We start from the raw sequence: 16689 nt of genomic DNA, 5'->3' as shown, positions 1-16689 counted from the left end.
CTTTTAGTTATGCTAAAATAGCTCAGAAAACACTTTTTTTTCCAGACTCTGAGGACTGTAACTGGTTCGTAGGATTCCTATGCACAAAGTTCACCCAACATATGATATTTAAAAGCACAACAGTATTTATTGCTCTATTATAGCCTTGTATAAGCAGTTACCAGCATAAGCAGTTACCAGCGCATTGTTTTCCTTTTTGTGAGAGTCTCACCATCCCGACTAAGCCGGAGACACCGCCAAGCAGGAGGATGATGATCAGCGGGGTCAGAGCAGAGAAGGGAGGCAGGCGCAGCACCTTCAGGGTATCCCCTGTTGTTCGTAGAGTGAGCTCTGGGTCCTTTCTCTCCCTCTCTGCTCCGAGCCGCCTCTGTTTATCCCCTCAGCAGATTCAGTGGAAAACTACTGACCAGGTGTTGGTGCACGCGTGGCCAGCGCATGCAGCAAGGCTGCCAGGTACGTGCCCTGCTGGCTAACAGCAGTTCCCGGATAGCAGCAACTTCCTGCTCAATAACACCCCTCCTAGCTCCCCTCTCCGAGGTAACACCCCTCCTAGCTCCCCTCTCCGAGGTAACACCCCTCCTAGCTCCCCTCTCCGAGGTAACACCCCTCCTAGCTCCCCTCTCCGAGGTCGCGTTCCCACAGCTGTGTGCAGCTTGTAATTGCCCACAGTGGCCCTACACGGACCATCACTGAAATCCCTCACACAAGGACTCTGGCGACTTCTTCATAAATAATGAACCCAATTTCTAAGTCCAGACGCAATTCACCAAGGTGAGAAACCGCTCCTTTGTAAAATCCCTTATCAGGGCGTCAGCAGAGCAGGCGGTGCGTGAGCCGCGCTTCAGCAGCACGGCCGTTGATGCTGGCTTACCAGTGGCTCTACACCGAGGATCTGCCTTTTCATCCGACTGTAACTGTGCTCGTGCGGGAAAGTCCGTGCCGAGTCCAGCGCCCCCGCACACAGCACGGCGGCAAACACGGCGCCCTTCCTCCCGCGCCGGTGGGGACGGCGCTGCCCGTTCCGCCTTGCCGCCAGCTGATTGGCTGGGGGCAGCCAGCGGCGGCCCGGGCGGGAGCGGAGCGCGAGATGGCGGGGGGGTGTGGAGAGAGGAGACGGCGGGCGGGGGGGGGCGGGGCTGCAGGCGGTGTGCTGCTCGCGGGAGCGGCCGGCTCGGCCCGGCGCGGCACAGCCGCTCGGTGCGGCGGCGGACTCCGCTCTGCTTCGGGGTCATTTACTCCTCTTGTGAACTGCCAGAGGCTTTCAGGCTTTAACAAGCCTTTTCATTTTCATTCCTTTGTAAATCGTCCTAACTGCTGAGTTGATTTTACCTCTGTTTGTTGACGAACTGTTGTCAGTCTCAGGAAGTGTACAATGATTTAATCCCTGAAAACTATCTGAGGTAAAACCAAAACTTTCACTTGTCGTATAACTCATATTGAAGGCTCAGTTGTAAATTTCGTATGAAAGGTTGAAAAGGAAATAATTTTTATGGTACACTAACAATGAAGAACAGATTTATGGTTGGTAACTACAAATGAATTACCATCAGACAGCTAATATGCAGCCTGATACATATTCTGTGATTCACGCTGGACAAAGTAGACCTCTGTTCAAACTAGCTTTGAGTTCAGATCTATTTAAGTAAGTCATTGGAAAACTTTCAGTTATGGTGGAATTTACTGCTTTCAACTAACTCATTTTAGCATGTTAGGTTAAGAACCTGTTAAAAAAAAAATTCAGGGCCGGGGGGGGAGAAGTACATCTAGACCAAGGAGGACGAGAATGTACTAACCAAGGCACAGCCCATAGAAGCATTGCTCTTGTACAAATAGTTGCAGACTTCACGTGTACAGTAAGTACTCTATAAACTGATTTACACATCTGCCTCACATCTACCTAGTCTAGGTAACTGATGCTGATCAGTGTTCAGCCTAGTTGTAGTTTTGCTTTCCCCTGTGAATCAGGAGTATTCTGAGTGTCCATGACCACAGCTTTCCATCCTCCGGCATCAGTTAGCATGTACTGTTCATTTTCCTTCCTTGCCTTGCACCCTCTTTTCTGCTATTTCTTGAATCTCGAAGTCCTTCTCCTCTCAGGCTAATGGCTTCTAATGTCAACCCTGTCTTCTGAAGCTTGTATTTTCCTTTGTTTAACTCTGAAATACCTGCATTTTTCTATAAGACGGTGTTTCTTCAGCTGAAACCCCTTTTTTTTTTCTCCTCTGGAGTACGTGCAGATTTCTGTTTACACAGCAGCTGGCAAGAGAGGCACTGTAGTTACCAGTTTTAATGATCACTAAGAGAATTTAGCTACTGCTTGAAATTAAAGATCATTAGCAGCTTTCTAGCTGTCACTGCACTATATTTGCAGACAACAATTGCAGTTGCTTCCCACTTTTCTGTCTTGGACCAACTCACCTTCTTTTGACCAATGCTACTTGCTTCTTCATCACTTCTTTGGAAACTCTTTGAACCTTGTTAGGAACGCTGAGAAACCCTGCTGTAATCTAAACTACATCAGGGCTGTATGGAGGGGGCATAACTGTACCATCTGATGTAATGCTTTTCTTTTGTCTCCTTCATTTCTTCTGTCTGGCTCCCAATCTCTTTAGTCCCAGGAAAGAATATAGTTGCCACAAAGACGGAGCATTTTATGACTGACATTTTAGACAGCTAGGTACCTAATAGGCCTTTCACTTGCTTTCACAGTCTTTATGCATTTCTGCAATAAATCAATCAAAAATTACTGTCTGAAGCTGTGGAAACTGTCTCAATTAATGTATAAAAATACATTTTTATTTCCAGACAGATCTTAACTGGGAATGGGTGAAAGGGAGCACCACTGGCTTGTGCTGTGCTGCTTCCATCTGGTGCAATAGCAGAAGGCTGCTAGAGGAAGCATTGCTGTTCTCATAGCGACTGATTTGTTTACCTTCCATGCTGTTCTGAGCCACATGCTGGAATACGGAGTCGCACATTTAAAAAGAAACTATGTGCTGCTGCTGTGGAGATTGAAGCTGGAAGACAGTCGGGAGCAAATGCCCCCCCGCCCCCGGCGTGAAGGGGAACTGGGAACTGAGGACGTGGCACTTAGCCAGGGTTTGACCTTGGGAGCAGTCCAGGCTAGGAGCAGTGTCAGCCAAGAGGTGTGTGAGGGAGAAGGGAGATTGTTTTAAAGGTACCTGTGCTGGAGTGTGGGCAAAGCTGTGTGTTGCTAAGGAGCATCTGTGTGCATTTGGGATGAGGAGTTGCCTCAGGAACACTGGATAAGCATAGTGTAAGAATAGGAAAATTGATAATCAAACTGCTGTGACTTTGCATATGTTTTGGGCATTGCTTTCAACCTACATTAAACTAGTGTTCCCAGTATGCTTTGTTCTTTGTTCTGCTTTCCTAGGTTTTTCTATTTCCTCATTTACCTGCTGTATTTCCTCCTTTAGCTTTTCAGGTCCTGTTTTCTCTCCTTTTTTTTTTTTCCTCATGACCATTACATTTCGTTTTTACAACGAAAAATGTACCTCTCCAGCCATATTCTTAAAAAGTGTTTACTTCTCCAACCTGTGGGAGACTATTTATCTTTTATATTTGTTCACTTTTTCTCTATTTTCTCAGAGTGTTCATTTAGTAATTCTGTTCTTCCTCACAGGTCTCCTTTTCTTTCCCCCCTCTTCTTCCTCCTATTGCAGACAACCTATCTTTTCCTCTCAGTTCTGCTTTCAAGCCTCTTTCTCTCTCTCCTCCTAGCTTCCATTCCCAAATTCTTCTGTTTCTTCATTCTCCCACTCCAAACCCTCTCCCCTACACCTTAGCAAAGTCTTGAGGAACCTTGAGCAAGAACTCTTTTCTTTTCATACCTGTGTCACTTTGCAGGTGAAAGGGGCAACAAGTTTTCTCACCCTCATGGACCTGTTCTCCCCTTCTTGGTTCTGCAGCCCAATATAATGCTATTCTTGTTTTCAGGTTCCACATGCCAAGAGCTGACCTGCATTACATCTAGAAGCTTTCCAAAAACAATGGCCAGAATGTTGCAGGCTCCACCCAAATTTCATCCCTCAGAATGGGACACTGCAAACAAGATGCAGCGCGCCACGACAGAGTCTCAGAAATCCAGGTCAGAGCATGTGACAGCTGAGAGTCAGAGGCTGCTGAATGAAATAGAAAAGACAACTCAGAAAACCCAAAGTGATGTCAACAAGAAAATAGGTAATCCCATGTGTTATTTGAGCTATATGTTTAAGATGGACTTACTTAGAAAATTAGTTCATACTGAATAGGAATATCTGTCAATGTCATGCTCTCTGATGTCATGGAGAATTTCAAAATATTTCAAAAAATATTTTGAGGCCGATTCTTTATCTTGTAACAAATAAATTACTTCTCCAAAACACACAGAAAATTATTCCAACCAAATCTCCTGACACAGGGTTGCAAAATGTCTCCATAAATCAGCGGACAGCACTACATGCACTTCAGTATGGAATAAGTCTATTTTTAGCCATATCTAAGATCCGACCCACAGTGCTCTGGCATATAAGATGGGCTTGTATTAATATCTGTTTGCAATTTTCATTCTGCAGAACAGAGACAGGAAGAAATAAAATTCTGGAAGCAAGAGTTAGATAACAAACTCGAACAAATTGTTAATGAGACTGAGGTACTGTTGACTTTAAAGACTAGGCTGGAGAAATCTTTGGAGAGCTGCAAAGAGCCACTCATCATTGCCAAAAAGTGTCTCCTGAACAGGTGAGATGATTAAGGAGAAAAGCATGAAAAATAGGTAATTAACTTTTAACAAATAATAAAAAAGGTGGCAAACTAAGGGCCTGCCTCTCTTTACAGTGGAGTCACAGTCTGATTTAAGGATTATAACAGTGGGGAAACGAGGCCATAAAGGAAAAACTTCCCGTGTGGCAAGGAAAAGCCTTCAGTTCGGAAAGCTGGGCTTCGTCCTTTTCTGTTAGCTGCAGGCATTTGAACAATGTGGCTGAGGGTTTTTCCTCTTTTTGTTTAGGCAGAGGCGAACTGGGATTGACTTGGTGCATGATGAAGTGGAACAGGAACTGGTGAAGGAAGCTGAAGTCCTCCAGGAGGTTATTGCTTTGCTTGGACATACATTGGAACAAACCAATGAGCAAATCAGGTGCAGAGGCAAAGAGCATAACTGAGCACTGATTAGCTGAAAAGTAGGACAGCCATAATCCTGAGAAGTTGTAGGGGCAAGCTGAGCACAGGTCCAAAGTTACCTTCAGTGCTAAACAGTTACAGGGGTCAGTCCTAACTCATACCATTCGATCAGTAATGGTGAGAAGTTCTGTTTGTTAGAACTTGAAGTGCTTGCTGATCCCTGGTTTTCTCATTATCCAGGCCTATGCCTTTAATTCTAATGGGAATTGCAGCATCATTTTATAAGGAGGCAGCGTCATGTTCTAGATTTTCGGACTTTGCAACTAACAGTTCATACATGAAGAATTCCATAACAGCATTTGTATTACCTAATGCATGTATGCATGCATGTTAGGGACACCTGCGAGTACCTACACTTTGGCTTAGAGACCGGTTGTTTCTCCTCCTAGACTAAACCGTTCAGCAAAATACAACCTGGAAATGGATCTGAAGGACAAGTTCACAGCTTTGATGATTGATGACTACTGTGCTAGCTTGACAAACAACACTCCAATTTACTGTGCTAGCTTGACAAACAACACTCCAATTTACTGTGCTAGCTTGACAAACAACACTCCTCATATTGGATACGCTGTTAATGCAGTGAAAACAGAAGGAAAGTAAGTGATGATTTAGTTCAATGAACATACAATTATTATACAGCTAGTACGAGCTGTTCCAGTAATAGCAAACTGAAAGTAAGTTTGTGCAAAATTACTTTGCTTTAGATTACTTTTGTATCTCTCTATCATCTGTCTGATGTAGATTGTTTTTTTTATACTTCTGTCCATCACTTTAGTACCTGTGTAATATGTCTGTGAAGCCACAATCATAGAATCATAGAATCATAGAATAGTTAGAGTTGGAAGGGACCTTCAACGGTCATCTAGTCCAACCCCCCTGCAAGAAGCAGGGACATCCCTGACTAGATCAGGTTGCTCAGAGCCTCATCCAGCCTGGCCTTGAACGATTCCAGGGATGGGGCCTCCACCACCTCTCTGGGCAACCTGTTCCAGTGCTCTACAACTCTCATTGTAAAAATTTTTTTTCTCATATCTAATCTAAACCTACCTCCTTCTAATTTAAACCCCTTGTTCTATCACAACAGGCCCTACTGAACAGCTTCTCCCCATCTTTCCTGTAGGCCCCCTTGAGGTATTGGAAGACCGCTATCAGGTCTCCCCGGAGCCTCCTCTTCTCCAGGCTGAACAGCCCCAACTCTCTCAGCCTGTCCTCATAGGAGAGGTGCTCCAGCCCTCTGATCATCTTTGTGGCCCTCCTCTGGACCCTTTCCAACTGGTCCATGTCCTTCTTGTGTTGGGGACTCCAGAACTGGACGCAGTACTCCAGGTGGGGTCTCACCAGGGCAGAGTAGAGGGGCAGAATCACCTCCCTCGACCTGCTGGCCACGCTCCTCTTGATGCAGCCCAGGATGCGGTTGGCTGTTCCCAGTGAACTGCAATTTACTAAGTTTTTGAGGCTCACAGTTACTAAGGAAAAATTTCACATATTGCTTAAACCCAGAATGGATTTACTACTCTAACTTCCTCTCCTCTCCCAGGGTGTCCTAGTGGGGAGAATATTGACTAGGACACATGAAGTGTGGAGTCAATTTCTGATTCAGTCATTAACCTGTCAAATATGCCCCTTTTGTGTGAGTGATTTAGTGTGAATGGTTTAGACGGAGAAATAGCTACCACAGAAAAACAGGCTGAAAAGAGGAAACATACTGAGAAAGCAGTGTGTGTGAGACAGTCTCCCAAGGACACTATTGGCTCTGTGAGACCTGACGAACTTGGAACACCAAGAGACTGGCAGCTCTTGCTGCTAGCACATTAGTGTGCATCAACAGCAGGCTATGTAAGTCCAACCACACCCAGAATGGTGTTGGCTCCTGTATGCAAAAGACAATTATAGCTTTACATATCCACCCTATGAAAGAGGGAACTCTCTGAGGAGCTTTTCAAACACCTGCCTGCAAGCCACTGGTGCAGAAGTATGACCCTCTAATTCCGGGGATACAGGTTGGGGTTGGCTTCCCAACTATTGCTCCAACCAGGTACTGTAAGTGACTGTCTTATAGGTGGTGAACTGTGTGAGAGAATAAGTGAATGTTTTGTGTGAACAGTCACCTGCTATTAACACCTGAATTATATTAGTAATAACAGCTTAATTAATGAAAGGTGTTGTAAGAAATATTGTCTATAATCTGTGTTTCCCCCCTCAACAACTTAATCCTTTATCAGGGAAAGGAAAGTTATAACAAAGTTGCTCTGTCGCAGATTTGTTTCCATCCTACCCTGATCTTCTTTGTGCTGAAATGTTTGCGACAGAGAAGGACTATATTTTCTATCTGTAGAATTCCCAGCACAACTGGCACTCACTGCGATGTGCAGTTAATAGTACTGCTTTGGTCTCAGTTTTGAGGAATATTTACAGATTTATGAAGTCACAAAGGGCCTGATGCTGCCAGTTGATGACCTTTTTTTTTTTTTTTTAATCTCTTCCAGTTTTGTTAGCCTTGAGGACTGGATAGATTTCTCAAACATAAATGTTGAAAAGGCTGACAAGCAGAGAAACAATTCTTTGGCACTGAGGGTGCTGATTGATGGCATCCTTTCACAGACAGCGAATGACATGCGCAGGCAATGTGAGATGGTGAATGCTGCATTTAGAAATAGGGTGAAGGAAGTCAAGGATGCCAAGCGCAAGCTGGAAATGCTCCTTGCAATGGTAAGTGGTAGGGGACAGTCGGCGAAAAAGTGGAAACAATGGGCTTGGGTTATCTACCAGTTTTCTCAATCCAGTGCCTTGAGCTACTTCGCTTTAAGAATTTTGCCTTTGCAATACTGGCAACCCTTGCCACATTTCCCACCCGCCCCCCTCAAGGTCGTCTTAGTTTTTATTTTCTCACCTCTGTGTTCACCGCTACAGAGGGGAATTTCTGCATCACTCACTCGATGTAAGTGTTGACATCAGTAAAGTCAGGATTTCCCTTGTGATTTTCAGTTACATGGGGCTCCTATAGAATTTTCACAATTGCAATATAAGAGCCTAATGACTTATAAAATCATGGTCAATGTGCTTGAAATTTGATACATGAAAAAACGAGTGTTAATGTTAAAAATTAATTGCTGACCATAAATCTCCAGTTTCACTCAGAGCAGTGTCACCTGCTTTCCAACGAAGGAATCATAATCTTGGCTGACCTTTGATAAAAATACCCTTTGATGGAATAACATCTTAACATAATGATTGTTACTGTGATTGTTACTACTATAACTGTTAAAGATGTTGATTATTTCACCCATTGTAAGAGACAGTGTGCAGCACTTCCTTCTGTTGGCTTTGTTAAGGTCATGGATGAGACTGCCTCACAGGAGAAGAATATTGCAGCCTTAAAGAAAGCAATTGCTGATAAAGAAGGACCTGTTAAAGTGGCTCAAACTCGCTTGGAAGCAAGAAACCATCGCCCCAATGTGGAACTGTGTTACGACACAGTGCAATACAGGCTGATTAGTGAAGTTCAAGAGATTACAAAAAATATTCAAAGGCAAGTGAAAATGAGGAAAGAGAGGAAAATCTAGGGTACAGATTACTGGGTTTACTGAGTCAAAGTGACAGTGGATCCCAGCTATTATCCCTGAAAGGCTGGGAATTGCTTTTCTCTTAAGGGCAGGACACTTTAAGGGAAACTACATAGATATTGTCTCTTTGTGAATCCCCTTCCACCTTTTTTTTTTTCTGCTCAGAATTCTTATCCCATATGAAAAAAAACAAAAAAACAAAAAAAAAAACCCCCAGAAAACACAAAACCTATCCATGTGTTTTCAACTAACGTCTGTCTGTATTTTCCTTGTTAGATTAAAGGACACACTGGGACAGGCTGAGACAGAGCTGAAAGGTCTGAACCGCCGACAGCTTTCCTTAAAGGAGGAGATCCAGGTCAAGGAGAATACACTGTACATTGATGAAGTGCTCTGCATGCGAATGCGAGAGTCTGTTTACATTAACAGCTTCTGAACCCATCACACTGGGAGATTGTGTGTGCTCCAAAGAGCCACCTCCTACTAAACTTTTATTGACAAACCTCTAGATTTATTGGTTTGGCTCAATGCTGTCCTGGTTCTCGTTATGCAAGGTAATTAAAACAGGCCTAGTATTTATAGCTATCTGTTTCACAGCTATCTATGCTCTAGAACACCTCATGAAGTCTCCCACTTGGCAATAAAATTCCAGAATAAGAAGAAATGTCCTTTCTTCCATGTTATTCATCTCATGCACAACCAGTGATATCATTTGTCATTGAAAGGTCTACAAACTGTGGAAGCTAGAGCGGAAGCCTCCTCGTAACTTGTTGGAAAGCCAGGCAAGTGGGAGAAGTGACTCGGGACTAGCCACGGTGCCTTGTTCTTTACATCTGCTGCTAAGAACTAGGCACAGGGTGTATAGCAAACTTAACAGGAGGGAGGGACTGGTGATACACTGGGTAGTGCATCTGATTAAGTCAAGATCAAGCAAAGGCTGACTTTGGGCTAATAATTTTCTCACCCCATGTCTCAGTTTCCCTATTTGTAAAATGAAAATGACAAGACGGGCTTCACTGGTAAGGTGTTTAAAACTCTACAATAAGAAGTGCTGAAAATACAGGAGTGCCTTATTTTTACTAGAGATGCCTGTAAGGGTGGAAAAAGGCTCAGTGCTTCCTTTGGTTCTGGCAAGGAAAAGCAAAGCAAGGCCAAGAATACGTGATGCTGGAGACAGAGGAGGCCGGTTCCCAAGTCCAACATTTTAATGGATAGAGTGTAAAATTGTCCCTTGCCTCCCCCTTGCTGTTCAGAGGCACTACTGTCAAGATTCAAATCCCTTACTAATGCCCTCCAAAGGATCTGTTCATTGCTTGCAGATGTCACCGGGTGTTAATCTCTCTCCCCATGCTTTACGCCATTGAGCAGGTGATGACAAAATAATTAAGCTCTGAGTCAATCAGGTATTTGAACTTCCTGTAAATATCGCACAATAGCTGATCCTCCTCACTGGTCTCTCGTCGGGCTGTATAAATCCTGACCTGTAGGCATGAATGACAGTCATGTCTCTCAGATACATGGAGTAGGCTCAGCTCATTAAAGTGTGAAACAACAAGAAGCCTCTGTGACTAATGAGGAATCTAGAGAAGCCAAATTCCTTGGTTTTGAGTAAAATCTTGAAGTTTTACTCTGTTTTCATTCCAAACTGTCTGAAAACATCATCTGCCAAAGAATTTTCAGGAAGAGCAAAGTTCCTTTTACCTCCAGAATTGCCATCCCTGGGATCTGCACAGATCTAGGAGGATCTACTGAATTCAGAATCTGGCATGCAAAGCAGTGTGACAGCACGGTTTACACCAGCTACAGTTGTGGTCTGGCCTCAGTTCAAAACAGCATTCCTAAAGAGTGAGACGTGTTTATATTTTTTTGCAGTTCAGTGGGATTCAACCCACACGCCTCAATTTAAGCCTAGATGTAAGCACTGGGCCTGGAAGGTGACTGAGAATCCCTAGCTTGAACTAGAGGTGACAGAGGGAACGTCAGTCTAGGAAGGACTGGTGGATTTGTTGGGGCTTGTTATTAAACTTCTACAGTATTCTGTAGAATAGCCTGGAAAGCCCCATTTTTGTGAGTGGTTCTCAGGCTTCTTACAATGCTAAATCATAGGGAAGGTAGTTACGTTACTATTTCTGTAAGTGACCTTTCGGTGGGCATGTGGACCTCACCTTTCTCTGCGTATTGGAGAGAGGAAGGGAATGTCAGTTTTGAAGCACAAAGTCTTACCTCTATGGTAGTTAAAATGCATTTCCCTTCTGCACGGTTTTGTAGCAACCTCTCCATAAAGGTGACACTTAGAAATGCCCAGACTTTCAGAAATAACAACCTCTTGCATGATAAGACAAGCTGTAGCAGCTCATCATCCAGCAGCTCATGGTCATTGTTTAATTCAAGTGTTAATTTCTTGAAAAAAATAAACACTGTTAGTATGAACAAAGCATGTGAGTGCAGTAACTAGCATTCAATAAACAAGAGTTTCCCAATTTTAGCAACAGAAGTGACCGTCAGCAGATCAATTTTGTATTATGACAACAGTATGTGCTACAGCAATCTCTACTCTCCCATAAGATGGGGGTGGGGGTCCTAGGAGACAGACAACTTCTGTTACCATTAGAAGATGCTACATCCAAAGCTCATGTCATGATCTTATTTGACATACTAGAAATTATTCCAGATACGAGAGTAGATCCAAAGGCAATTTCTAGAAAGCTTTACAGATCTCTTGTGTTTACTGGAAAATCAGCAATGCAGTGGAACTTAAAGAAAGCTGTCAGCAACTGTCGGGAATAAGGCCATGTGCTTCCCTCAGGCATGCAAAGACCTGATGCTCATTTATGTGGGTCAGCTGTTGCACACCTTTGGTGACATACTCTTGGTGACACCAAAGTGCTTTACCCAGTTAATTTACATGTGCTGTAAGACATTTGTGCATTGCCAAAATGGAGCAAAACTATCAGTGTAGGTTGATGCAGGCTACAGCATTGTAAGCAAACAAGGTGTACAGACTATTTTCCTCATATGCAGATTTCCCTGCAAAAGGGTGGGGTTCAGAAAAATCTGAAAGGATAAGAATGTTATCAGTTACTAAGCATGAAGGTCTCTTAACCCGAATAAGACTCAAGCCTTCCTACAAAAGTTACATTTTCCTGCCTGAAAGGTTCTTTTTGCTCACTGCTGACATTACAACCACCAGTATTTTGGGTGTTTTAATTTTTTTATGAGGGCAACCTGACACCAGCTTGATAGTGAAGATGAAGATAGTGGAGAGTGTAACTCGACAAGGATAATTGCCTGAACTACACTATAGCTGGAACACTGGAACAGCTCACTTACGAAAACTACCTTCTAAATGTAAAACCGAAGCAGTCAGGAATTCCTATGGATGACTGCTGTTATGCAGAAGGCCTACAGGATTACTTTGGTTAGCTTTGTGATACTGCAGTAAGATGTCACTGTTGTTTCCCTTACCTGCAGAACACGCCAGTAGGCTGGGAGGAGGTTGGTGAGGGTAGGCTTCATTGTCCAGTCTGGGTCACTGAAATAGCAGCTCCTTAGACTGATGCTCCTGACTGGAATCTCCACTAGCAGGATCCTGGCTAGATGATCATGCTTCATCACTCTTTCAAAGAAGAAGTTCACGTTCAGTTTTGGGGCTCTCTTGGCCAAGTTTGCCCATGACATTCCCCAGACCACTTGCCCATGAGGGTCATGGATATGACATTTGATATTCAAGGCGCACAGGGAATGAGCACTGTGCTCCCGCAGGATGTCTAGCAGTTCATCAGAGATGCAGTTATAATTGAAACTCAGGATGACCAGACTGTGGAACTTGGACATAGTTCGGTGGAACAAGGTGCTGCTGTAGAGAGGCAGGTGGAAGCTGAAGAAATCCTCAATATTGATTTCAGATATAAAGCTTACATTTGTCAAGCAGCTCAGAGAATTCAGAAGCTCACAGCCTTCTTCCAAGGTTACTCTTGCTCCTTTTAAGTTGAGATAATCAAGCTGTTTGCTCATTCTTTTCAGGAAGGTAGCTAAGTTCTTGATAAACTGAGCCCTGACCGCATTTTTCCAGATCAAGCGGTCTAATTCCAGGTACTTGATGCTCAGGGATACTAGGTGACACTTATACCTACCCAGGTGTGAAAGAAGACCTCTCATAGTCATGTGAAATTTCTGGGTAAAGGCAGTATTGTAAGGATTCAATAACCTGATCTCAAGGTGCTCCAAATACTTTCCAAATTTCTTGACATACCACAGTGCACTCTGTAACTCCAACGTGCGTGCCCTTGATGGTCGACCACAGAATTTGATGGTTCTCCTTCTCCAGAGGGATGGCGAGTACATGACCCACCTCCATTTTTTACAGACCAAGGCAGCCTGAGATCTGTCCCTGTCGTCTAACCAATGGAAGACATGCCTCAGACAGACATCAGGCAGATGAGCCCAGGAGCTCTGCTCAGGTTCACTGCTGTCTTCCATTGAGACGACAGTTTTTCACTTCTCTTCCGGGTGTTGAGCCAAATCTAGATAAAGCAAGCTGTGGGTAGATTTCTTGCCATTTCCAACAGAATATGATGCTTCTAAGCAAGTGGATGAAAGTTTGCTTATTCACATTCAAAGCCAACAATCCTTTCTTTGCCTCCGTACTCTAGCTGTCAGGGTCAAACAAGCTCTTGCGTCTAAACTATAGTCTAACCTAAATCAAAAGAAAAAAACCCAATGAGTGACGAACAATCACAGTACAAGCACAGGACACATCTTTTAACTTTTTGTCCTTCAGTCTAGCTAAACAGTGAAATGGTATCAACTGCTAATAGAGCAGCCACAGCCTCTAGAAACCTATGACTTATAATCATTTGTGGCCTGATGCCTAGTGTCTAAAAGTATCCAGTGCTTTGAGCTGTACATATTTAAACAGCACTGTCAATGCAAAACTAGTGCAAATTATTTTACTTATCCTTCTGGGGTACTGTTCCATGACAATCATCTGAGGTAGTACTCTGCCATAGACCAAGGTACAATCCCTGCTGAGAGTAAAAAGCAATATAAGCTGTTCCATCACTTGGTTCAAGCAGGATGTTCAGTCATTGTGCTCCAATGGACAGGGAGAAGGCTGGCATGTCAGGAGACCAACTGGTTAGTGGTAAAACACGTAAGTAAACCACCATAACACAAGAAGTTACCAGTTCCACTCTCAAGGCTGGACTGCATAAGTATCCAGCTCTCTGTGCACTTTTCCAGCTCTCAGTACTCTCCCTCCAGACATCAAGATTTGTTTCCTCTGCCTCCAACTCCTCCCCTCCACAAAGTTCAGCCATTGCCATGGAGCAAAGAAGTAATGTCTGTGATGTCATGACAACTGAATTTATGCAAGGGCAAACTGAACAAAACTGACTTCAGCCAAGTCATTTGGGCTAAGGTGAAGACAGTGAAAACGAAAAGCAGACTTGCTTGGTAGTCCCTTAGGAAGTGAGAAATACAGGCCACAATCTACAAGCCAGGTGCAGGCTATATGTCTTGTCACTTTTCACTGACCAGATAAATGGATCAAGCAGCTGAGCAATAAACAGCTAAGAAGGGAAGTGATGCATACTCTGTCTTTTCAGCTGTGAAATGCAAACTACATCCCACTTGCCTGTTAGGTGCTTGTTTTCAGATCAGGCTATTTAGCCGGCTCCGCAAACAGCCAAAGGGCATGGAAAGCTAGTGTTTTGTTAGTACCTTTGCAGAGAGGCAAAAATTCAGAATGTATTTACTTCCCACCTCTATAGTGCACCTGTCTTATCATGTCCACTTGGTAAACCACTCCTTAGCTCTTGGGGCTGAAACCGGAAAAAACATCTAGTGATACTTACTTATGGTTTACCCCAAAATCAAGGCTTATTGGCAGACAGGACTACAAGCAGATGCAACTCAAAGTACATGATGCCAGTTTCCAAACTACCTTTCCTCCTCGGCATGTGCTGTTCTGTTGGGTAACAAAGTTGAAACAGATGAAAACAACAGAGGCACCATAAGAAAATGAAGAGAACATGCAGGTCCCTGAGAGTCTGTTTACAACTACAAAGACTCAGATATTTCTAATTTTAATTTTATAAACAGGCATGAGAGGAGAGGCTGACTGTGCAGTTCAGCTTCAGCCTGATGCTTCCCTTTTGGCCTACAGTTCAATTAGCACCATGTCTATTCTTTGGGATTCCCCCTCCATTGCCATCCCATCCAAAATTCCAATCCAAGCCCCTGGTTCTCAAGATAACACTTAGAAACTGAACATGTGGATCTGATGACCACCTGACCCCACCGCTTGTAAATAGTACCGCCATTTGCCCCCACTCCCCCCACCCAAGAGCTCTTTGTTTTGCAGAACTGTCAGTTATTTAGGGGGTCTTTAGATGAATGACTCCAGTTTGCCTGTCCAGACAAAGATCTGAGCCAAGTTTTAAAATACGGTGGCTCAAGGGCTGATTTCACCCCCTGGTTGTCTGCACCCCAAGCTCGTGCTTGCAAAGATGGATGTGCACGAGGCAGCGGGGACGCGTGTGCTGGCGGGGCAGGAGCGGTGCAGCTCACACTGCCTGAGCCGTAGTCGCAGGGAGCTGCTTGTCCTGCAGCCCATCCCGAGGGGAAGGAACATGGGGAAACACGAGCTTGTCTGCAAAGCACTCGCCCGCTCCCTCCTTGATACTACTATACATAAGTACTAAATACATATATAGTATATGCAGGGCTTTTTATCAGTTAAAGGAAGCTATTATTTTCATTTGTTAAGGACTGTTCTTCTCACAGTAGATTTGTTTTACTCTTGAATTGTAACTTGCAGTTAATGGAAAAAAAAATGGGGAGGGCAGGGGAAGAAGTATAACACATCTGAACTATGTGGAAGACACAAAGCCAATGGACAGAGAAAAGCAGAACGGCATATAGGGCTGTAATACATGGAAACACATGTCTATTAATAAGGGACACTTATTGAGCTATACATGCCCATACTATAGTGTTTGAATACAAAGAGGTACAAATAACATCATGTGGAACTTTTTTTAAACCACAGCCCTTAGGAACTTACAGAAAGTACATTAATAAGCCACTGTCAGGACTCAAGAGGTATGCCGCAGTGCTCCTGAGTTGGCTTCCCCATGGCTCTGAGCCAAGTCTTAGCTATGGAGGTGTCTCTAGCTGTCACCTCCATGTTTAACTTGGTGGAGGGAAACCAAAACTTTGGAAAATACCATAAGATGCTACAGTTCTTTGCAGAGCAATTTTTCAGGTAGAAATGTCTTAAAAATAAATGCTTTGCTGGTCTTGTTTTCCTTTAGGGTGGAATTAAAAAACCCCACCAAACTAAAACAAAACAAAACAAAACAAAACCCAAAACCCAACTCCAAACCAAACCACCTTCTCTGCACTCGGTCTTTCTTTGCTGTCTGATTTGCTACAGAGGACATCCCAGATGGCTCCCAGTACAACACTGTTCAGCTATACCAGCTGTCTCCTCCAGCAAGTGCTGCGGAAGCCAGTGGAGATAAAGCAAACGAACAAAAACCTTCTAAGATGTTGGCTCATAATCAATTACCAGAAGTAACAGGAGCTGTGGCTCGGATACCCAAGCGGTCAACCCAGCCTCTGGATCCTTTTGCAATTCCTGCCGAGGCGGGCCTCTAGGCCACAGCTCCGCAAGGGCGGGTGGGGTGGCAGCAGCGCGCCGGGCACAGTCGCCAACAGCGTCTCGACAGCACCTGCAGCTTCGCTGCCGGGGACACCCGTGACTGATCGGGACACGCCGCCGCCGCTCCGCTCCTCGCCGGGAGCCCGGGGCCCGCCCCGGGTACCCCAATCCCCACTGCCCGGCGGAGCGGCCGCAGCTTCTGCGCAGGCGCCGGACCGCGTAAGGGCTGCCGCGCGTCACAGGGCCGCAGGAATGGGGGCGGGCCGCGGCAGC

General features: G+C 44.4%; 2 protein-coding genes across 5 annotated transcripts in view; one reads left to right on the top strand and one right to left on the bottom strand.

The window, feature by feature from the left end:
• Positions 1 to 16565, bottom strand: part of FBXO39 (F-box protein 39) — a 32187-nt gene extending 15622 nt beyond the window's left edge. For 2 of the 4 annotated variants that reach the window (XM_086762911.1, XM_086762910.1), the window contains exons 1-2: positions 16324 to 16565; positions 12216 to 13446 (exon numbers count right to left, since the gene is read on the bottom strand). In XM_086762911.1, the coding sequence (XP_086619037.1) occupies positions 12216 to 13229 (1014 nt within the window). In that variant the 5' untranslated portion in view covers positions 13230 to 13446; positions 16324 to 16565. Of the gene's footprint in view, positions 1 to 9767; positions 10232 to 10973; positions 11151 to 12215; positions 13447 to 16323 lie in introns of those variants that run through there. The other 2 variants (XM_086762908.1, XM_086762909.1) reach the window with 2 other exon arrangements.
• Positions 4071 to 9768, top strand: TEKT1 (tektin 1). Its single transcript, XM_086762914.1, has 6 exons — positions 4071 to 4203; positions 5012 to 5140; positions 5574 to 5783; positions 7674 to 7896; positions 8520 to 8716; positions 9027 to 9768. Exons 3-6 carry the CDS (start codon positions 5605 to 5607, stop codon positions 9184 to 9186), a joined length of 759 nt encoding a protein of 252 aa, XP_086619040.1. The 5' UTR covers positions 4071 to 4203; positions 5012 to 5140; positions 5574 to 5604; the 3' UTR covers positions 9187 to 9768.
• Positions 16566 to 16689: the final 124 nt, after the last annotated feature.

The sequence above is a fragment of the Chlamydotis macqueenii genome, chromosome 19, assembly GCF_036417535.1.
Source record: "Chlamydotis macqueenii isolate bChlMac1 chromosome 19, bChlMac1.mat, whole genome shotgun sequence".
Lineage (NCBI taxonomy): Eukaryota > Metazoa > Chordata > Aves > Otidiformes > Otididae > Chlamydotis > Chlamydotis macqueenii.
The sequence above is the reverse complement of the archived record's forward strand: the minus strand, read 5'-3'. Positions and strand labels throughout refer to the sequence as shown.